This window comes from Saccostrea echinata, unplaced genomic scaffold, assembly GCF_033153115.1.
Source record: "Saccostrea echinata isolate AGI-Se365-2 ecotype Australia unplaced genomic scaffold, CSIRO_AGI_Sech_v1 ptg000045l, whole genome shotgun sequence".
NCBI lineage: Eukaryota > Metazoa > Mollusca > Bivalvia > Ostreida > Ostreidae > Saccostrea > Saccostrea echinata.
The window spans coordinates 6,043,114-6,068,216 of NW_026889794.1; the positions used below are offsets into that span (position 1 = coordinate 6,043,114).

General features: G+C 34.1%; 1 protein-coding gene across 1 annotated transcript; it reads right to left on the bottom strand.

Moving 5' to 3' along the window:
• Positions 1-1,721: 1,721 nt before the first annotated feature.
• On the bottom strand, positions 1,722-24,944 carry LOC133201832 (glutamine-dependent NAD(+) synthetase-like). Its single transcript, XM_061337634.1, has 19 exons — positions 24,810-24,944; positions 21,960-22,020; positions 20,733-20,849; positions 20,060-20,113; positions 19,808-19,949; positions 19,516-19,604; positions 18,912-19,029; positions 15,688-15,819; positions 14,788-14,862; positions 14,564-14,685; positions 14,143-14,294; positions 13,387-13,555; positions 12,629-12,764; positions 12,378-12,484; positions 6,524-6,655; positions 6,240-6,309; positions 5,833-5,961; positions 5,255-5,431; positions 1,722-4,494 (listed from the first exon to the last, which is right to left on the bottom strand). The coding sequence occupies exons 1-19, from the start codon at positions 24,892-24,894 to the stop codon at positions 3,907-3,909; spliced, it is 2,655 nt and encodes an 884-aa protein (XP_061193618.1). The 5' UTR covers positions 24,895-24,944; the 3' UTR covers positions 1,722-3,906.
• Positions 24,945-25,103: the final 159 nt, after the last annotated feature.

The following is a 25,103-nucleotide window of genomic DNA, read 5'->3' on the forward strand; positions in this document are numbered from 1 at the left end:
ATTGTGAAATTCATGGCTCCAGGATCAGGATTCTGGTGCTACAGTGGGGCTATATAGATCATGTGAAAATGCATTATTTCTTTCAAAATCTTCTCTGCTCCTGGATATTAACAATCAAACTAAGTACAAACTAAGTACATAGTTATGATGAGCAAGGGTGCCTCTTCCAAAATTGTTAATTTCCTGGACCTAGGGTCAAGGGTTCTGGTGTTAGGTTGGGGCTTTATTGGTTATATGATGAAAATGCATTAATTCTTTGAAAATCTTATTTTCTGCTCCTGGGTATGAAGTAAACAAACTAAGTGACTGTATGGTTATGATAAGCAAGGATGCCTCTTCCAAATTTGTGAAATTCATGGCCCCAGGATCAATATATCTGGTTATGGTGGTGGGGAGGGGCTCTATTCATTATATAGAGAAAATGCTTATTTAAAAAAATCTTTGCTGCTCCAGGTTAAAAACCAAAGAAACTAAGTGCATAGTTAAAATAAGCAAGGGTGCTTCTTCCAAAATTTTGACTTTCATGACCCTGGAGTCAAGGGTTTTGGTGTTGGGTGGATCTCTATTGATTATGTAGTTAAAATGCATTAATTCTTTTAAAATCTTCTCTGCTCCTTGGTATTTAGCAAATAAACGAAGTGCATAGTTATAATGAACAAGTGTGCATCTTCCAAAATTATGTAATCTGTGGCCCGAAGGCTGGGGTTCTGGTGTTTCAGGGGGTGGGTGTGTCTTTCAATTACACAGTGAAAATGATTCTTTGAGAATCTTCAATCTAAGTGAATAGTTGTGATGAGCAAGGGTAACTCTTCCAAATTTGTGAATTTTGTGACCCTGGGTTCTGGCAGGGGAGGGGAGGGGGGGGGGGGGGCTGTGTTGTTCACATTGTGTGTCCACACAGTCTATAGTGAAAATGCATTATTTCTTTGAAAATCTTCTCTGCTCCTGGGCATCTGGGAGAGAAACAGAGTGTAAGTAGTAATAAGCAAGGACATTTTTACCAGATTTTTGAAATTCTGGACCAATTGGTCAAGTATTCTGGTGCTGGCCAGGGTTTTTTGTATTCTACTGAGGAAAGTTATTCCCCTTTGCTATTCACCTATGATAATTAGTCACTGTATATAAAGTAATTGAAAGGTTTATAGGATAAGTGAATAATGCAATAATTTTTGCTGTATAAAAATACAAAGTACTTTTATAGTTCATAGTTTTAATGGTCAGGTACAATTGTACATGCAGACTTGTAAATAATAGAGAAATATTAATGAGACCAAAAAAACCCTTACTTTATTAAATGTTCTTCAAAGAACAAGAGAGGCCAAAGAGAATGAGAAGGGTATATCAATAGTGCTGAAGTATTTAAGAGGGCCGACTGGGGTTTTCATTGCGCAATACTTCGCGCAGCATAGTAAAATAAAGCATATTTACTCTTTTAAAGCAACTATTTTTACATGATTTATAAAAAATAACAAATTTAGGAAATCTCAGGTTATAAATTTCTTAATTATCTCCCTTTGAAATGAGATGTAGCTTTCCTCTGAATGTATTTGAAGCCCACTCAAACTTGTATCTAAACATTAATTATTTTTTAAAACCCATGGTATTTAATTCGTTGACACTGAAACAGCTTCTGGAAATTTTTTTTACAGAAACTTTCATTTTGCACAACTGAATTTTGCATGGTCAACCTCTGAATCGATGCATATAAAAAACACTAGAAATCTGACTAGATACTTTTATTTAAAAAAAAAAGGAGAAAATATCCAGTGCATGCATGAAATGTTTAGCAATTATTTCTGCACTAAATTTACCGGTAGTAAAGAGCAATAAGTTAGAGAGTTTAATTGTGCATTTTCAGTATTGTTAACATACATAATGCACCTGTACTGTAAGTTGTTAATTCCAGTTCAATTCATCGTTTCTCTCAAAATCGTATAAATAGTACATGGGTTACAAAAGACAATTATATGTACAAATGAAAATTGAAAAGCTAACCTTTAACTGAAATTAATTTCAAATGGACAATAATCACAATATTATATTAATTATCCAGGTCCAATCAAGGGTGTACGGGGATTTACCCCGGGTTGTATTCCATACACCCTAAGGCCGAAGGGTGTATGGAATACAACCCGGGGTAAATCCCCGTACACCCTTGATTGGACCTGGATAACAAATTTATTTCCTATGTACCCAAATAAAATTTTTGTAAACAAGTCCAATCAACTGTCTTTCAAGCTATTGATAAGATTTACTATGTCCTACGATGCATCATGACATCATGTTATTTGCTTTTTATCATAGAGAAACTATGCATTGTGACGTCACGTTTTTTACCCTCAGCTCAAGTCAGGTGTACGGAAATTTACACCCGACTTTGTAACCAATCAATCTACATAGGAAATAAAGTTTTTTGTACCTCAACAAATATGTTAGGACATGACGATGAAACTGATTGCACATGAAATTTTTCAGTAATTGATTACATAGGAAAAAAATCGCAAAGATGTTGGAATATGTTCATTTCCAAATGTAAGCCTGGCTCTTTCAGGATGAAACAAACATTACATTCATAGATACTAAGCATTCCACACTTTAAAGTTGATTCACATTGATTCATAAAAATGTGGGTTAATTAACTCACATTGTGTGTCCACACAGTATCCGACAGTAAGAACTGCAATAAGGCGCGATGTGAATATTGTTGGTCAACTTAACCTAGAGTAACCAAGTGGGTAGACCTACCAAACTTTTGACTATAGCTTTTTAAAACAAATTAATATTGTTTCAAAAATGCTTTCACAGATATAAAGATACGTGGAATTAAATTTCACAATTCACTGAGTAAATAGACTAGCTGTAAAATGGTCAGGTACATGACATTGTACTATATTTGAAATTCAACAAAATCATTAACGTGGCATTTAGACAATTTCTACTAATTAAGCTTTCACATAAAATTAACATCTTGATATACATAAAGCATACATACATGTAGATCAACTAGTAAATCAACATGGTCACCTAGTCAGCACTTATTTATTCATGAGTGACTGACTTTTTATAACCTTTTTTCTGGCTAAGCACTACAAAATTCATTATAGTCATAATTTCATAACATATATTTATAACAGTCACAGAGCATGTATAGACTAGTTGCCCCAAGAAATTTCAAGAATTTAATCAAATCATTATGGTAAATTTACTTTTTTTCCCTACCATGCATTAGAATGACATCAAAACACACATAAATCACATATCAAAGGCACACATATGATCCAATAAACAGTGTTTAATAATCAGAAATGACCATTCACAGTGCTTCAGAATGCTTCTAAATGACTTGATAGCTTGCACTACTGACCCTGACTGGACTTTATTTATTCCATGAGGAATTAGATTGTTACTTTTAATGCATGAAACATCCTAAATTATAAATACCTGAGTAAATGTGTAATAAATAGAGTTTGATAAGCTATTTCTTATGTGACTTAGCCAGCTGAACTACACACAATATCTTTTTTTTTCAAAGTGGAATGAATTTCTCTGAAAAAATAACAATATAATGCATGTCTGTACATAGTACTGTAGCTGATTATTACTTGTAATGCAAGTACAAAAATATCTGACTGATTTCAATGAGATGATTGGAATTCATTACAAGAAGAGAATTATAATGTAACTGATCATGTGAATTAAAATGCTCACATGTGCATTTTTTAAATCACTGATGAATTCAATTGAATCTATATGTAAATCATTTATTAAAAAAATTAGAAGAATATTCATGAAAATGGCAGCATTGTAGATGGGTATTAATTTTTTAACTTCATAACCAATTTTTTTTTTAACTTCATAAACAAAACTTCTAATTTCAAGAATCCAGAGGAGAAAACCATTATGCATTTAGACTGTGAGTAAAATTCGAGATCTTTTTGACTGAACCCCTCTCTCTGTCTGATGCTGAAATTGACGTTTACAACTAACTGAAGGATCTAAATTATTCCAAAGAAACCTATTTTTCTCAGAATTATGCATATTGAATAACTCATGATTTGAGAGTGGTGGATTCATTGACTTCATTTTTAGATAAGGAACATTCAATGACTGATTGATATGCTCATTTCCCATTCCATAACCATTGCAGGTTGCTCCCCTTTGTAAAATAGCACCCTCTGCATCCTTGGTTTCAATTTTAGTTGGATTGCTACATTGTGCCATGGGTCTGAAGTTAATAGGATGACCTGGTTCTTCTATTGTCCACTTGTAGCCATTGGAACGTTCCCCTGTGTCATCAGAATCCATGTTGTCTCCCTTGAAGGTCTGGCTGGCCACAACAATACCATAATCTGTAGCGCTGTGTTCTTCATCTGGTGGTTGGAACACGTTCCTGTCGTGGGTTGTCGAGTTCTGATTTGAGTTGGAAGGTGAGGGGTTCATGTTTCTTCTCTGTGTCCTCTTTGTTTCCTCATACAGAATCATCAGCTTCTCAACCTGACATAGATCAATTATAGGCTCAGTATTGCGTGATACCAAAATTACTAGGGTCAGTTTTACCATAGAAATATACATTCCATAACCTCTGTGAATTAGTAACAGCTTTTCCTAATGCTTGTTCTTTAATCTTTTGGATGTCAAGAGACACCAGGTAAGCCTCTTTTTTTTCTGACAGTTGATTAATTAAGGAATTCAAGTTGGTGAATAATTGTTTATTCACACAAGCAATGGGACCATTTTTCTTTCTTTCCTAATTTCTTCAAACTTCTGTGTGGATTACTTACAACCCAATTCTTGTCACACAATCTGACATGAACATGATATGTAAAACCATTATGACACCATGATGATAACTAATCAAATTTTCAATAGATTTTCTCTAACATGTTCGAGAAACAATAAAGGATCAGTATGGGAGTGATGAAACATATAATTGTAATGGGACAAAAGTTGTTATTAAATGTTATCCTTGAAAATCCTTCTCAACTATGACCAGAAACTTGCTGAAATCTAAACCCCTCTTAGCTGCATTGCTTTTTTTTCATTTTCCAAGTATCCTACATAAAATACTTGAAAATTCTTTCATATCAAGGATAAAAATAAATTAGACTTTTGGAAATTCAATTTCTCAATAAATTAAAAAAAAATGTTCATTAAATTTTTCATGAAATCAACTTATCTAGAGTTTTTCAACTTGAATTCCAATAAATTAATAAAAGATTTGGTCCTTGGATTTCCACCAAAATATTCAACTAACCTGTTCATCAATACATTCAAACTGCCATGGCCACTTTACATTGTACAAGAATTGTCTGTGGTCATAGCGATTATCATCAGGACTGTAGGTTTCTGCATGATATGATGGAGTCAGTGTTGTCATTTTGTGTCGATTGATGGAATAACAGCGGAAAAAATGCTTCACCTTTACTGCCACCTACAGAAATGATTATTTTATTATGGTAAGGAACTGGTCTTTCTACTTCTATTCTAATTAAAGTATATCTCAAATTCAAGTCAATATCTTTCATGCTCCAAACAAAGTAATATTTGATGCCTTGTCAAGTAGGAATTTATGATAGTGACTGAAATGCTGTTTGTGGGAAATTTTTGTCCCGGTTTCATTTTTGCCTTGGTTGCAAGTGGGCAAATTTAAAAGGGAGTAAATTCAAAGAAGACAGCATTTCCTATATAACGCAACTGTCTCCCAGGGTGAATTTAAAAAAAAAATGCAGAATAGTTTGAAGGTGTGATAGGGCTAAAAATATCCTGGGCCAAAATAATCCTGTATACAGCATGTAATAATATGATTCAACCAATATCTAGATTTACACCCACCTCCTCTGGAGAACACCTATCTTTCCACACTTGAACCAGTTTACAGAACATACTGTATGGGCCGCAGCAGTTTTGTTTACGTAGACGACCATAGAGGGAGAGTTCCTCATATGTCATACCCATGTCCTCCTGTCAAACAAACTAAATTTACTGAGGGAATGTTTTGTATTTTATATAATCTAAGTATAATTTAAAGGATGGGTTTCTTGATTGATAATAAAAACATCAAGCATACAGGTCAACTAAGACAGATTTTTCCCAAAATAAAAAGCCATTCCTTTTTCTATCTTGCTTGGCTAGAAAAATGTCTAAAGGATTGTCTTATTTTGCACTGATAAATGATTTATCTTCTTGGTCAATAATTTGTCTTTAAATCAAATGTTTACTTGGTACTGGAGTCATTTTACCTCATCTGTCTGGGCTAACTGACCCTCTCGCAAGGGCTCTAACTCCGCTGTTGGAGGGGCATGGTATATCCTACAAAACAGTCACTTATCATCATTATGCATGTCTGTGTATCAAAGACAAGGCAAAAATCTGAAATATATGCTTTCCCATATCTTCAGTGAAGTCCATTTTAAATAGTATAATACATCAAGATTTTTTTTTCCATTTGTTTCATTAATTACAGAAGAATACTAAAACATATATTTCTGCTTTACTTGTTTTTTTTTTTAATGTAAACTCTTACTTATTAAGGGCAGTAAAACCAAAGTGTTGTGAACAGTAGAGAATGAAGCGACGGAGGTCTGTTTTACTAATTCCTCCGATTGGGTTGATGTCAGCGCTGGAGCAGTCATACTTTGTCATGTAGCCCCGCAGACTAAAAATACAATAGTATACACTCAAACAATTCAAGCTATTTTAAGAATGGACTATTTTCTCCAAGGCCTTTTTAACATTTAGATACTTGTTTACATAGAAATGTTTTATTGGTTTCATGCCACTTTTACAAATCAGCAGTCTATCTTTAGTTATTTTAAAAATATGCATTATGTAACAAGAGGCCCATGGGCCTTATAGGTCACCTGAGTATCATGCAAACTTTCCAACAATTGAATTTGGTTCATGTTTTAAACCAGAGGCCATGAAATTCACTTCAGATTTTTAAAGAGGCACCATTGCTCACCATAACTATACACTTAACATGCTTACTTTGATTACTTAATACCCAGAGGTAGGTCAGAGAAACAAAGAAAAATTGCATTTCCACTATATAACTAGATGCTGTCGTAAGACGTACAGTAATACCCACACATAAGTGTTTGCCTCTAAACTCTTCCCTCTTCCTGGGTAATGAATGAGTGATACGTATCGTAATACGGATATTAAAATACCGGTATTAAGGTACATAATTATTAATTCCAGATGAGCGCAGACTAGAACAAACTCAATATTTTTACCATAGATGTATCTATACAAGAATAATTACTGACAGAAAAATTTTACATGTTCCAAGCTGCACTCTATGTTTCCCATAAGAAATAAAGTGCCCCACCACAGCATGATACGCCCGTCAAATACTGTTCAATTTATATCATAAACAGTTTAGAGTGCAAGAAAATCAAGTCAACCTTGATACAAGGATTTCCAAGATTTTTCCATTCCTTGTAATATTTTTTATACATGTACATCTCTTGTGGTGTAGGCATGAATTACAACAAATACTACATTATAGATCCTCAACTGGTTGTGTTAGAGCTTGACTAATGCCCATCTGCACCCCCCCCCCCCCCCCCCCATCTTTCATATTTGTGAGACATGATGATCTGAAATTTGTTAGTTGATATTTTCAAAAAATTAAATAAAAATATCATATTATACAGTATCAATTTAGTCATAACAGCTTAATCTATACCAAATTAATTTTAAAAATAAAAGACTGGCCATCAAATGACATAGGCCAATGCTATAAACTGACCAGCAGTTCTCTGTCCAATTCCCAAAGGATACAGATAAGAGCTGCTTGATCAGAGATGCTCTAACAGAAATGATTGAGACAGCTAGTCTTCCTACATTGAACTCATTAATTATTATCTTTAACTGGATGCATGTCTACTCATTACTCCCAAGGGATGAATGGATCTACGCTATCTGCTTTGTAGTGCAATTAAAATGCATATTTATGTCATTATGAAATTAAATTTGAAAACAGATTCTTTTTCAATTTGTTACAAAGACGTATAAAAAGAAAAAAAAACTTGTGTAATCTTGATGCAACGTTTTTAATAAGGTTTCTGCTTGACTCTTAGATTTGTAGGGACTATCTACCATAATTAAAAATTTTTTTTTTAAAGAATACTTGATGTTTTTTTTTTATAGATTCAATGTCAGACTGGTTTTAAGCTGCAATTCATATGGACAACGGGCATGCTGATTCCAATATCGTCCCCCCAGTATAATTCATTTTAATTAATTAGTTTATTATACAATATCAAATCACTTTTAATTACTTTTCACCAAATTCATTTTAAAAGTTATGCTAGCCCAAAAAAACTATTTAATCCAACACATGCAGCCATTTCCTCTGCCCGATTCCCAAGAGATGTAGTTAACACCTGCTTGATCAGAGATGCTCTACCAGTTAGCTCCTCACACTAAACTCATTAATTTCTCTCTAATTTGACATGCAATTTTCTGTTATCAAATTTCTCCTTGACCAGTGCTTGATAATTACACCCATGGGAGAGGTGGAATTTCTCTTATAACATTACATTTGTTTAGATTGCTGTAAAGTATATAATGAAAAAAATGAGTATTTTCTTGATTTAACATTTTTTTAATAAGGATACTGCAACACTTTTACATTTTTGGGGATTGTGTAATTTAATAGCAAAAAGAGTTTGTTTTTTTTAAATTTCACGTAAATTAAAGGTCACAGTGACCTTGAAATAGGTCGCGACACACCTTCTACTTAAGATGTATAAACTGGCCAAGTTTGATGATTCTAAGTCTAATAGTTTTCTAGTTATGAGCCGGACAGGATTTTTCCATATTTGGCCATAGCATCTTAATTAAAAGTCAGAGAGACCTGGTTTTAATGTGCGACAAACCTTCTACCCAAGATGTATCAGCTGAAAAAGTTTGATAATTCTAGGCCTAATAGTAATAAAGTTATGAGCCGGACACGAAAAAGCTAACAGACGGATGGATGGACAGACATGTACGCTATAACATAATACGTCCCGTCTTAAGACAGGCGTATAAAAATGTCAAGAAAAAGCCCATTTTTATCTTATTTTGGTTGGATTGCAAAAATAGCATCATTTCTGACATCATTTTTAGCCTGTGAGTGCATGTAAATGTAAAAAATGTATTGGAAATATTTCCAATGTAATCTCTTCTACAAATTAAATAAAAATCAATTATACACAAGAGGCCCAAGGGCCTTAACGGTCACCTGAGTACAATACAACAATTTAGAGAATCCATAAACTGATAAATGAAGCTTTGTTGCCCAAAAGCAAGAAATGAAGTATGATTAGCATCAACAAAATAATTGGTCTAGTATCTATCTGTCCCCCATTTATCACTACCGGTATTACCATGCAGACTACTTAACAAAATGTCTATGTTTTAACCCCATATTATAACTTCTCACATTGGCCTCTCTTGACCTTTGAAGAACATTTTAAAATGATAAGTCATTTTTGTCTCAATTTTATTCATTTATTATTTCCAAGTCTACCTGATCATTAAAACTGTGAAAGTAATTTTTGTATTATACAATAAATATTCTTGCATAATTCTCATATTCTATTAACCTTTCAAATACATTGTTTACAGTGATTAATTATCAAAGGTGAATGGCAAAGGGGAATAACTTTGCTCAGCAGAATACAAGTTACTAGAGCACTGGCCAGGACCAGGACACTTGACTAAATGGTCCAGGTGTTCAAAATTCTGGTAAAAATACCTTTGCATATTAAAACTTCTACTCTGTTTGCCCAGAAGCATAGAAGATTTTCAAAGAAATGCATTTTCACTATATTATTAAATAAATAAAGCTCCATCCTTACACCAGAACATCTGACCCAGGGGCCATGAACTCACAATTCTGGAAGAAGCACCCTTGCTTATCATAACTATACACTTGTTTCTTTGCTTTATAACCAGTAGTAGAAAAAATATTTTGAAAGAAATTATGCATTTTCAATATATAATCAAAAGAGTCCCCCCCCCCCCCCTCTTCACCTAACCCCTTACCCAGGGGCCATGAATTTCACAATTTGGAAGAGGCATTCTTCCTATTCATAACCATGCACTTCCTTTGTTTGAATAATACCAAGGAGCAGAGAAGAAGATTTTGAAAGAATTTATGCATTTTCCCTATATAATCAATAGAGCCCCACTCTAACACCAGAACCCTTGACCCAGGGGCCATGAAATTCATAATTTGGGAAGAGGCATCCATGCTCATCATGACTCATCGTCACTATGTACTTAGCTTATTCATTATCCAGGAGCATAGAAGAAGATTTTCAAAGAATTAATGCAATTTTACTATATAATTAATAGAGCCCCACCCTAACACCAGAAACCCTGACCAAGGAGCCAAAAAATTCAAAATTTCTGAAAAGGCAGCCATGCTCATCATAACTTTGTTCTTAGTTAGTTTATTTAATATCCAGGAGCAGAGAAGAAGATTTTCAAAGAATTAATGCATTTTTACTATATAGTCAATAGAGCCCCACCCTAACACCAGAACCCCAGACCCTGGGGCCATGAAATTCACAATTTTGGAAGAGGCACTCTTCCTCATCATAACTATCTACTTAGTTACTTTATTTAATACCCAGGAGCAGAGAAGATTTTCAAAGAACTAATGCATTTTCACTATATTATCAATAGAGCACCGCCCTAACACCAGAACCCCTGACTCTGGGGTCATGAATTTCACAATTTTAGAAGAGGCACTCTTGCTCATCATAACTATGTACTTAGTTACTTTATTTAATACCCAGGAGCAGAGACGAAGATTTTCAAAGAATTAATGCATTTTACTATATAATCAAGTGAACCCTGCCCTAACACCAGAACCCCAGACCCAGGGGCCATAAAATTCATAATTTTGGAAGAGGCACTCTTGCTCATCATAACTATGTACTTAGTTACTTTATTTAATACCCAGGAGCAGAGAAGAAGATTTTCATCAAAGAATTAATGCATTTTACTATATAATCAAGTGAGCCATGCCCTAACACCAGAACCCCAGACCCAGGGGCCATAAAATTCATAATTTTGGAAGAGGCACTCTTATTCATCATAACTTTGTTCTAAGTTAGTTTATTTAATATCCAGGAGCAGAGAAGAAGATTTTCAAAGAATTAATGCATTTTTACTACAATATAGTCAATAGAGCCCCACCCTAACACCAGAACCCCAGACCCTGGGGCCTTGAAATTCACAATTTCGGAAGAGGCACTCTTCCTCATCATAACTATGTACTTAACGTTAGTTACTTTATTTAATATCAAGGAGCAGAGAAGAAGATTTTCAAAGAATTAATGCATTTTTACTATATAGTCAATAGAGCCCCGCCCTAACACCTGGGGCCCGTTTTACAAAAGAACTTACGACTAAGATCAATATTTAATTCTTCATATAACTTTTTAATTAACATTATATTGAAAATGGTATTAATCTTTTTAAAAGGATGTAGTAAGATATGTTTACAATAGCAATTTTAAACAGAATCATTAATTTTGCAAAATTTTACAATCAACTTAAGTTTTTGGTCTTAGTCATAAGTTCTTTTGTAAAACGGGCCCCAGAACCCCAGACCCTGCAGAGAAGATTTTCAAAGAATTAATGCATTTTCACTATTTATATAATCAATAGAGCCCCGCCCTAACACCAGAACCCCAGACCCTGGGGCCATGAATTTCACAATTTTGGAAGAGGCACTCTTGCTCTTCATAACTATGTACTTAGTTACTTTATTTAATACCCAAAAGCAGAGAAGAAGATTTTCAAAGAAATAATGCCCTTTCACTATATGATCTATATAGCCCCCCATCCTGGTGCCAGAACCCCTGACCCTGGGGCCATGAATTTCACAATTTTGGTAGAGGGCTCAATGCTTATTACAATGATGCCAACAGTTTGACTGCTTGATGTCCAGGAGTAAAGAAGAAGATTTTTAAAGATTGCATTATTTTTGGTGGTTTTAGCCCCACCCCTCAGGCCCCAGGGGGGGCAGGGACCATGAAATTCATAATTTTTGTTCCCCTTCACCCATAGATGCTATATGCCAAATTTGGTTGAAATTGGTTAAGCCGTTTCAGAGAAGAAGCTAAAAATGTTCAAATGTTAACACAAGACGCATGCCGACGGACGAGAACGGATAGCAATAGGTCACCTGAGTGACTCAGGTGACCTAAAAACCCAACAGTCAAAGAATTTCTTGAATAACTCCCTAAAAATCTCAAAATCTTATTAAAGAGCTCTTTTTTCTAAACAAGACCAACTTTCAATAAGTGAAAGTAATTGTATTGCCACTCTATACATAGCTACAGTAATGACAAAGTGCTGTAGGCCCTTACCCCTCGTCCACATTCGCTGACCCTAGGACAAGGAGTCCCCCAGATCTTCCCCTGGCCCACAGACAGAGCTGGGCAAAGAGGTATGATAACACCATCCTAAGCCTAGCCTGTTAATAAAATTATACCTTAATTAATCTTAGTTTATGACACCTGAAAAAACATCAATGACAATTTAAAATATGATTACGGTCAAGGCTTTGCTTTCATTTTTTTGCTATTTTAGATTGACAAATTTCAATAAACTGTATTACCTGGACATTCTGTAATGCCAGGTTCTCTCTTAGGCTACCTCCATTGGCTTTGAACTTTGGCAACAATTTCAGAGCTGCTGTAAACACACCTAGGACAGCTGCCACAGCAACATCAATACTGATAGACAGGTGGAAACTGTAGAAGAAATGTGACTACAAGTATTAACAATACATTAACAACTATGTATTTTTAAAATATGAAATGACTATGATATGAAATAAAATACGAAATGACTAAATAATTATAAAATTCAAACTTTATACTATTGGTTTATATACTAGTTTATATACTAGTATATGTACATCCCGTTGTCTGTCTATAAATCTGTCTGACTGTTCACAGCAATTTTTCAAACAAAAACATAATAGCCAATGATCATGAATTCATACACTTCAGAATGTAGATGAAATTTAGCTAATTCCCTACATACAAATTTAGCAGCTACAATAAATATAAATACATGTAAATTGGCAGAGAAGGTTTATTCTCACGTAATTACATGAGAAATACTATTTGCTCTCAAAAATTTCATTCTTCTCAATTTTATCCAATAACTATCTTACAAGGATCAAATATCCCCAAAATTTGGTGATTTAAACAGTATGTACATGTACAAAGGATGTTCAAATGATATAACTATTGGCCTTCCATGTCAAATACTCGTTTCATAAACAAATATGTATATTCACAGTATATTGCCCAGAGCTTAGTCCTCTTCAAATTCCCTAGTGGCCATAAATCTCAACATAAAACATACCTTCCAATCTGACCAGCTAACTCTGCAGCTCTTGACCTAGTTTCTTCAGAACTATTTTCTGTGCCCATGTAGCAAGTAGTGAAAAGTTTGCCTGCTAGTTCACTGGGGTCAGATGGAGTGTAGGCCCCATCTCCTACTATTCTCCTCACATCTGCCAGAACATTTTCATCTGCAAGGTAGATTTATACCCATCAAATCTAAAGATGTACATGTACATTTCAGTAAGGGAGATAACTTTTGCAATCTCAATTTTATGTTAAACACATCAAGTTTAGAGCTCAAGATAAGTGTCAAAAGAAAAAGAACAGGTGGTCTCTCTCATTCTTTCACAAGCTGACACCCATTCAGTTACAGCTGTATTGTAAACTGACAGAAGGCAAATAATGTGATATATCTAGGGACATGAAATATGTGTATTCAAGCTCATGCATATCAAGATTAAAGTGAATGCATTCTTCTATTACATGAAGCCAAAACACTTTTAGTCATAAAAAGTATTGGCACCTGCATCAATTAAGTCATGTGTTTGTGAATCATGAAAAACTCTGAAGGTGTATTGTGGAAAACTTTTACAGTTACTGAAAGAATAATGTTCCCAATCAAATTCACAATACGGTTTTTTATTTGCCACTTTGCTCATAATGAAATTACATCCTATGATTTTTCATTAAGATATGCATAGTATACATGTACATGTATATCAGACTGAAATGAAACACAATACTTATGATGATGGCAAATTGCAAACAAAATTACCTCCTCTTTGCACAGATTCTACCACAAGATGGCACATTGAAGCCACTATACAGGCAGTGCTGGAGCTGTCAATTCCTCCACTTAGTGGAAGGAAATATCCACCTTGTCCACTTCTCCGCAAGTAATCCCACAGCCAGCAGGCTGGACCCAGGCTAACATACAAAGAAATTAATGCCAATCTCAAAACAGTTTCTGTAAAATGTGCACATATACATGTATTTTATAATGCATTTTTATCATCATCTTTCCATGCTTATGTAGATATTGCAGTTTATAAAGTTTTAACTCATTGAATTTGTACTAATCTTGTCCAGTTCATCATCAAAGTTAAGATAAAAGTTACCACTATTAACAATTTTTATTATCTGCTCTGATGATGAAATTCATGTATGCTTGATGACTTTGGATGGTGTGTGTGTACCTGATCTCCTCCTCAGGAGTGAGGTAATTCCACTCAATAGGGTCAGTGGTAGGCTGGAAAAAGTCTGGATGAGACAGGGCAAAATCACAGTGAACTCTAGGAAATGACTGGACATTGGATGCCTGATAAATCAAAATATATACATGTATAAAGCTGATTTGTAGTAGTGTCAGCATAGAATCTACCATGTTAAAATCAACAATTCTAATTGTTAAAATACATACCATTTCGGATCTACTGCGAATAGCATTCCTGTACATTCTTACATCCTCTAGATCAATAGTAGCAGTATTAACTACCTGGAATTATAACAGAAGTTTAATTCAGATGATACTGATATAAAAATACACACATGTACCACAAATGCAACTAAATTATATGAGAACATTTAAACTGATGACAATTTTTGATGCTCCCTCTGTGACTTTTTCATACCACTTTAACCAAACTGTGTCTTTCCACATCCTAGATACAGAACTGTGTAAAACCAAACTGTTTTCTACCTCTTCCTAAATGGAACTATGTCTTAAAACTTCCTGGACATCAAACTGTGTCTTACCACTTCCTGGACATCAAACTGTCTCTTACCACTTCTTGGCTACCAAAAGTGTATTACCACTTCCTGGATATTAAACTGTGTCTTACCATTTTTTGGAACCAAACTGTCTTAACACTTCTTGGCTACTAAACTGTGTCTTACCACTTCCTGGTTAGGAAACTTGTCTTACCACTTCCTAAATACCAAACTGTGTCTTAACACTTCCTGGATATCAAATTACTTCTTACCATTCATGGACATCACACTGTGTCTTTCCCATTTCTGGATACCAAACTGTGTCTTACCACTTCCTGGACTATGTCTTACTACTTCTTGGAAACCATGCTGTATCTTTCCACCTTCTGGATACCAAATTATATTTCACCACTTTCTGGATATCAAACAATTCTTCCATTTCCTGGATACCAAACTGGGTCTTACCACTTCTTGGATATTACACTAAGTCTTACCACTTCTTGGAAACCACACTGCATCTTCCCACTTTCTGGATACCAAACTATATCTTACCATTTCCTGAATATCCAACAATATCTTACCACTTCCTGGATATCAAACTATAGCTTACCACTTCCTGGATACCAAACTGTGGCCCCTGTGAGAGGATCCTTCCATTGATTGCAATCATAGAGCAGCCATCATAATAATTCCTCTCTCCATCACAACCCATCTGATTGGCAAATATGTAAATCCCACCACACTAAAAAACATTAAAGTATATCACCAGATTTAAAGGCAATGATCTTTCCTTCTACAAATTTTGGCCATAAGGATTGTGCATTTTTTTTTTTCATCGGACAGCAGAAGAGTGCTGTGTTACTTAATTTTTTATGCGAAAGTTAAAAAATTATCTGAATTTCAGTGGAGCTCTTTTCTTGTATCCATTGTATATGGCACAGACCAGAATTTTTTTTAAACTTGCATTTCAGATACTTTAACAGAAAAAAAAGTGCTTGCAAATTGCAGTGATCATGTAAATATTACAACATGACTTTTAAAATTACCTAGGATTCTTTTTTTATAATCATTTCAGTCCTCTGAATGTTATAAAACAGTTTGTCAATTTCTTATAGCAAAGAATAACAAGAGGCCCAAGGGCCTTGAATTGCTCTTCTGATAAATTGTACAACCTATCACTTCTATTTGATGCATCTAAGTATCCTGTATATTAAGATAAAGCCTTGAAATTCCAAAAGTAGGTCGACATGACCTACATTTTGGTTAAAACACTCTGAGAACCCAAGATGAATCAACTAACAAAGTGTGATGATTCGAAGCCCCTTATTATCTTAAATATTCAGATATAGCCATGAGATTATGAGATTCCAAACTTTTTGGAAAACACACTCCTAGACCCAAATATGCCTCAACTGACAAAATTTATGGATTTTAAGACTCTTATTATTTGAAATATTTAGATGTTGCCTTGCAATTCCAAAAGTAGGTCACTGTAACCTACTTTTTAGTTGACACATTCTGAGGACCCAAGATGCATCAACTGACAAAGATTGATGATTCTTAGCCAATTAGTACCTGGGATATTTAATTAAAGCCATAAAATTTCAAAAGTAGGTCACAGTGACCTATTTTTTTGTTGTCATACTCCGAGAACCCAAGATGCATCAACTGACAAAGATTGATGATTCTAAGCCAATTAGTACCTGGGATATTTAATTAAAGCCATATAAATTGAAAAGTAGGTCACAATGACCTACATTTTAGTTGACCTACTCTGGGGACCCAAGATACATCAACTGACAAAGTTTGATGATTCTAAGCCAAATAGTACCCAAAATATTTATATTTAGCCATAAAATTTCAAAAGTAGGTCAGGGTGACCTACTTTTCAGTTGACGTTTTTTGAGGACCCAAGATGCATCAACTTACAAAGTTTTATGATCATAGGCCTTAAACTGTCAGAAATATGCCTCAACATGCTTTGAAATCAAATGCCTGCAAAGTTCAAAAAGTAGGTCACTGTGACCTACTTATTTTTTAAATATGTTTTATGGCCCCAAGATGCATCATCTTACAAGATTTAATGATTTTTAACTGCTCAGTATTTGAATTACATGTAATGACCTTAAATGTTTTGAAAAAGATTAGCCAAAAAATTCAATAAGTAGGTCAAGGTGACCTACTTTTTATTTGACATACTCTGAGGACCCAAGATGCAACAACTGACAAAGTTTGATGATCATAGGCATAAATTGTTCAATATATGCTTCTTAATCAATTTGAAAAAGAATGGCTGCAAAATTTTAAAAGTAGGTCACCATGACCTACTTTTGAGTCAACATGATATGACATCCTAAGATACATCAACTGACAAGATTTGATGGTCATAGTCCTTCTAGTAAGCAAAATATCAATGTTTTAATAAAATGTAATTTTTGGTCAACTTTGAAGTGACCTTGAGACCACGCCCTCTGCCCCAGGGTAATGCCTTGAACAATTTTTAATCTTCAACATATCCTCATCCTTTTGTGTAAGTTTGGTGATAATCTGCTCAGTGATAATTGGTGATAATCTTCTTGAGAAGAAGATTTTTTAAGCAACCTGTACTTTTGGTTTTATTTACCTAATTATCTACCCTTGTTTAAGAGTCACAACCCTGGTTTTTGTATAAATGGGAGCCCTTGGGCCAAGGATACCCTGTGACTATTTGACAACAATTGGCCAAAGGGTTCTTGAGTTATGGCCCATATTCTAAAAAGTTTATGCACACTGCACACCACACAAATGGCCATAGCATTAGCTCTTTGAGCCTTTGGCTCAGAAGATTAGATTTTTATGCCCCATATTGAAGATTCGGGGGTATATAGTTTTTGCCCTGTCCATCCTTCTGTCTGTTTGTCTGCAAAAACTTTAACATTGCCCTTACTTTTGACTGGTTGGAGGTATGGCTTTCATATTTCACATGTGTATTCCTTGCGACAAGATCTTTTATTGGGTACCCTCATATTTGACCTTTTGACCTTGGAGTTTAACCCCGTTTTGCAAAATTTTACTGAATTTTAACCTTGGCCATAACTTTTGAACAATTGGTGCTAGGGCTTTCATACTTCACATATATAATCCTTGTGACAAGACCTTTTTTTGGATACCAACAACTTTGATCCTTTGACCTTAACCTTGGAGTTTGACCTACTTTTGAAAAACTTTAACCTTGGCCATAACTTTTGAACGGTTGGTGCTAGGGCTTTCATACTTCACATATGTAGTCCTTGTGACAAGACCTTCCTTTGGATACCAACAACTTTGACCCTTTGACCTTGACCTTGATGTTTGACTTACTTTTGAAAAACTTTAACCTTTTCCATATCTTTTCATATTTCACAGGTATATTCCTCGAGACAAGACCTTACTTTGGGTACCAACATATTTGATTTGCATTTGAGAAAGCTTTGCTATAAGTTTGCTATAAGTTGCCATATAGTGGCATCAGTGTTTCACAAACACATCTTGTTTTTTATACATGATAGACCTTGGATGCATTTTGCAGAAACTGAGGTCCATTTTTGATGTTTGTGTCAATCTTTTTTTTTTAATCTTTAAGGGGTGTGTACTTCACATAAGTACATGTAAATAAACTCTCTAGCAATTATCTATTATAATTCATATTCAAGCAAAGTACCTTTTTATATTCCATTAATGGGTAATTCTGATCAAAATTTACACAGTATTTGCACAGTATTTTTTTTTATACAGAGACATCAATCATCAGATACTAAGAATATCCTCTACTATTAACATCTACTCATAAAAATCTAATTATTCATGCATACTGACCTTCATGGTGGCTGACTTGATCAAGTCAACTCTGACATAACCTTTCCTGAGTTCATGGTGACTTCCGCTGCCATTGGCTATTATTTCTACACCATCTAAACTAAGGTCAATGTGGTGCCTAAAATAAGAGATGCCCTGACAAGATTAGAACTAAATAACAAAATCCTGAATTTTTTATTAGCACTCATTTTCAATTTGCAATCATGGCTTGGTCAGGCTTATATAGGCCTGAATAAGCTGACTAATGGTTGAATTGTATTTGCTTGTATACTTAAACCAAATGCAAAAACCCAGAAGTCCTGAGGAAAACCCTACAATCTTAATGCAAAACAAAAAAAAACCTAAATAAATATTTGTTCTTCCTTCCTTTACATCACTCTTTTTAACTTGTATCCTAGAGAACATGCTGTATTATCTGTGGTTTAACATTATTTACATAACAATCTCAGTTCTGCTTAAAGGCAAGAAAAATGTGGGAATAGAGATAAATTTGGGGAAAATGACCACATTTTCTAGAGGAAATTGCCTGTATTTGGCTGTGATTTTGGGCCATGTAAAAAAAAACCCACTGGAACCATACCCTAAATCTCTGTGATATACCTACCCATCTGGAGACCAAAGTTCTTCACAAATTTCACTCCCCAGACAAGTGTCAACAGTTGATATAACAGCATCTCCTATAGGCACAGTTTTCTGAAGGAAAGAAATATTCTCTGAATCTTATTTAAATGCCTGAATATAGACCTCATGTTTTTCGCAAGAAAATATCATATCATAAAAATCCAAATAAACACTTATGTCAAATCCTAGTTTGGTGATCCAAGCTTCTAATCAAAATTAAAGAACTTATTTGATTTGGATTAAACGTAACTCCAGATTTTTTTAAATTTTGTCACCTGTCCAGTAATTTCCTGGATCATTCGTGGTAGGAAGTATTCCTCGGTACACTTGTGTCGTTTCCAGGATGTGAACCACCGAGTTTCTCTATAGTTTCCATCATTACACAGCGTCATCTTTGGGCGGATCAGCAAAATTTTTCTGCAATATAAACTTCTTGTATAAAATTCTTTATTTCCATTCAGAACTGATAGCGTGTTTTACAAAAGATATATACTTAAAATATTCTACAGTTGTATTTTCATACAGACCTGTTGACAAAGATCACCCTGCAGTTGTATGCGACATTCTTGTGCATAACAGGCCTTGAAAATAAATTCACAATTAAGAGACATAAATAGTACATAAGTACATGTAAATGTACTACACAACCACAAAAAAGCTCTAATAATACTATAAAGACAAATTTGCAGTAAATAACTATTCTAATATGAAAATGAATTATATCATACTATTAAACTAGAAAGTATTGCAGATCAGAATTTTGGATTATGTTTACTTAATACCTGACACATACACATAATAAGCAGTATTGCATTTCAAAAACAATGTTCTTTAGTGTAATTGGCTTCAAGATCTAGGTTTTTAAGATGTTTTATCAGATTAGATACTGTCAAACCTTGTTATCTTGAAGCCAATGGGACTGAGAAAAAACTTCCAACATGTTCAAAATATCCGAAGATTTGAGACATTGAGGTTAATACAGTACATAAAGAAAAAGTGGTTGGGACCTTTAACTCATTTCATCATGGTATTCAAAATATAAAAGTTCGAGATAATGAAGTTCAACTGTATATTATACTTTATTTGCTGTAATATGTCAGATTTGAAATTGTCTTTAAGAGCAAGAAAAAATGATCATTTTTCATATAAATATTGGTTAATGGCTTGTTGAAAATCAATGAAAACTTAAGCTCAACTTACATTCCAATGTCGCACATAATGTCCATATTGTCCCGGTTTGATATCAGTTCTGCTAATACTTGCCAAGAATGAAGAAACGTGTCACTTTCTAGGAAATGGTCCCCACATCCATAGCCTCTGTAGACGCACAGAAAATTACATGTATGATGTAGAAACATAATCAAATATCGATAGAACAAGCAAATTCAAAGAATTGTGGTCCCCAGCTTTCGGTGTCTTAGTGGATGGGATGCCAGTATTTATGGCATATTGTAACTGTCTTGTTTGTGTGTCCCGTCTTGTCTGTGTATTATATAAAAAAGACATAAATTATTGAATTAATAACAGTTATGGCAAAGATTATAGCTTCTCAAAACTACATCAAACTTCAAGATCAAGGTCATGAGGTCAATTATAAGAAAATCTGAAAGGTCTTGTCACAAGTAATGCACATGTGAAAAAAAAATATCAAAAACCAGAGTATACAATCAGAAAGGTCTTGAAACAGGTAATGGACATGTCAAATATGAAAACCCTATCTCTTCTCAATCAAAAGTTATAAGCAAAGATAAAATTTCTGAAAAGTAGGTCAGACTTCAAGGTCAAGGTCACAGGGTCAAAAATCATAATATATTTGGAAAGGTCTTGTTACAGGCAATACACAATATATAATAATATGAGAGCCCTATCTTATCTCATTCAAAAGTTATGACCACTTTAGAGTAATGTTAAAAATTTTTTAAAAGTAGGTCAAACTTCAAGGTCACAAGGTCAAAAATTATAGTACATTTGGAAAGGTCTTGTCACAGGTAATGAACATGTGAAATGTGAAAGCCCTATCTCTTCTCATTCAAAAGTTATGACCAAGGTTAAAGTTTTTGTGACAGACTGACAGATGAACAGACTGGCAGATAGACGAATGAGATTTAAAGTTCCTTCACTTTCGTGAAAACGGGGGACAAAAATGACCGAATCTCTAATCAGAAATAAAAGAAAGGAGTAAAAATGGAAAATTAAATATTTTCATTACATATTACTAATTTTTCCTCAACTTTCAATGAGGACCTATCTTTTTTCTTTTTAATTATCATTATTGTTTGCATGTAAAGAATGAAATATAATCACAATGATGTTATACCCGGTACATGTGTTGGAAATCATTGAACCAAAACACAATGTAAACAGCTGTGCTGAATAAAAAATGCATGAATGATTATCTTTGTGCATTAGGAAGAAATAAAATCGTACGTGACTTCCAATTCTGGGCCAAGACGATAAGTTGCACCTCTTTGCTTCGCAATCTTGATACCTGAAAAAAATAAATGTGTACTTGCAAAAATTCACAGTCACTCCTCAGTCAATTTATATACATTTATTCAGATTACAGTGGCTATATAGCCTGATATGGATTCAGAGCATGCTGAGAAAAAAAATCACCTACATTTTCTTGAAGAACATCTAGTAGGTACAAACAATGAACATGATTATGATAATATAAGCTCCTAGCCATCTAAAAAAATTGTAAAATTTAAGTGTAACCCTCGTCCAGCCCCAGGGTGGGATTTTGATGGTCATATATTTAAAATTCATTATACCTCTTCAAATCTTCTTAATCCCTGAACATTTAGCAAGGAAACTGAATGTATATTCAGCATTTTTATTGTGCCACAGTCAAATTACCACCCTAAGTAAAACATTCTGGTCAAAGAGCCCCCTATAACTGGTTAAAGTGCTCCCAGCAGAATTTGTTACAAATTTGTCTTTATGAAACTATCACCAAACATTGGTCAAAGTGCCCAAAGTTTTGGTCAAAGTTCCCCCTAATTTTGGTCAAAGTGTTCCTTGATATATTTTAGGAATGACTCTAATTCTTGGCCAAATTATTCGCGTATAACCTGGTTTCGGTCAGTTTATGCTTTATAATCCATGAAGCCGATTATAAAACAGCGAACTGACCTAAACCAGGTTATACGCGAATAATTTGGCCAAGAATTAGAGTCATTCCTTATAATTTATTTTCAAATCATTAAATTACTATGGGTGTAAAATTTCTTTGCTTTTTATTAGTTCAAATTTGCCGCTCAATAATACAACCGTAGTAACAGAAGTAATGGAAGTGATGGGAAGCGAGGGGAGGTAAAAACTGATACATAAGGCCTAGCAGCCTTGTTGTTTGTTTACATGTGGTAAGATCGAATTATTGTTTGAAGTTAAAGGTACATTTATTAAATCTGGAATTTTCCATGAATCCCAAGGACTTGAAATGAGAGGACTGTATGGATACAGATGATTCAGCTGGTTGTCGGGGGGGGGGGGGGGGGGGGGGGTGTCCCCATATCAAACCAGGTTATACAGAAATAATTTGTGTTCCTTTTTGGATATTAACCAATCAGAGGCTAGAATACAAACAAAATTAAATTATTTTAATAGGATTTTGTTGTTTCAAAACCATCCCTAAGTATTTCTCAAAGTCCCCCCCCAAAAAAATTTGGTCAAAGCACCCCATAACAAATGTTTAAGAATATTAATAAAAATTTGTCCTTAGATTACAAAACAGTCCTCTTACAATATAATAGTCAATATATTTTTTCTTAGAAATTTGCATTATTGCTATAGAAATTTTTCATTACGAAACATTTCCTCAATATTAGGTAGTCATTTAAAACAATTCCCTTGAGATAATGGTTCAGTTTTGTCCATGTTTAGGTACATACAATTAAATTATAAATTAAATTTAACACAAATAAGTGTACCTGTAAACCGAGTTTTTGTCAAATGAAACACACACAATGGAAAATAAGGAAAACTTGTTTAATCAAGTTATAATAAATTATCTGTATCGTGTAATGGAATGAATACAGTTGTCAAAATCTCTCTCAACAATCTCAGGGTGACAGAGGGAGGCTGTCGACCAATCATCATAGGAAACTGGGTGTCAAACTTCAAAACAGATTGATTGGCAATAAACTCAGTAGTAAGAGCTATGTCAGATCTTACTGGTATTATGAGCAAAATATTTAAAAGGAGATAAGGTTTCAGCTTCATCATGTTCATGTAGCTGACACTTCCTTCATACTTTTTATTTGTCAAAATGAAATAAATGACCAACATTGGGGATGGTTTGTGTCATTTTAATATTATTTTTCCTGTGTGATCACAGTGATAAAATTTTTTTTTAAATAGGCCTGGGGTGCTTTGTCCAAAATAAGGGGGCGCTCTGGTTAAATTGTGGAGGGTTTGTGTTACTTGATTATTTTTCCAGCGTGATGGAATTGTTTTTTTTTTTTGTATATTCTATAGGGAGTGCTTAGACCAAAATTAGGGGGCCTTTTGATCGACCAAAACTTGGAGGTGTTGCTGTAAGTAAAGATAATTGTTTTTATATACATTATGTTACGGGTGCTTTGTCCAAAATTAAGGTGTGCTTTGACTAAAATTAGGGATATTTTGACAAAAAATTAGGAGGTTTTCTAAAATTATTTTTCTATAAATCATGTTACAGGGCATTTTGACAAAACAGGTGACTGGCACTTTGACCAAAATTTGTAATGCACTGAAAATACACTGTAACCTCCAAATTAATCATAACAAACCATTTGGAGCTTGTTTATGCCTTCAACCCTAAAAAAAAAATCCGTATAAAGAAAAAAATCAACATTTTCTCATTTTTTTTTTTCTCACTTCAAATTTATATGCCATGAACATTATTACATTCGGAAATTCTCTGGATTGCTCATAGTGTAGATTTAATTATCTGCCCCTGTTTATTTTGCTACATTGACAACACAAGAAAGAATTGATATTAAACTGGGTATGTAGTACAATATCATTTTAATGATAGAACATTCTATCTAGGTTTGACCAACTCTAGGAGACACTTTGACGGGGGGGGGGGGGGGGGGGGGTAATGAAGTGTACCGACTGGATCCTATTCTTTTCTGTCAATTTTCTCCAAAGGTAAACTGGTAGAGCATCTTTTGTACATAGGTTTATAAAAAATTGATAAATCATTAAAAATTGAACAATATTTTTTGCACATCGCCGAATGCCCTCGATTTTGACTTATAACCTAATTTCAAGTTCGTCAATATTTCTTACTTTCCGATATACGTGCAAGATTTCCTTTAAAATCCATGGCCCATTGATTTAAAGTACTAGTTGCTAATGTTGCTGTCCTCCCCATGGTTTAAATCTTTTTGCACAAAGAAAGTAAGACAGATATAGTTTTATCCACTGTTGCCTGGGAATTAACGAAATCCAAAACGAAAGTAAAGGCGATCTCCGTTTGTCGTAAAAAAAAATGGTTTACCTAAAAATGGGGAATGAACGATTTTTTAAATTTTCAGTTACATTCACTAACTTCTTTTTTAACAATTATTGATTTTTTTCAGA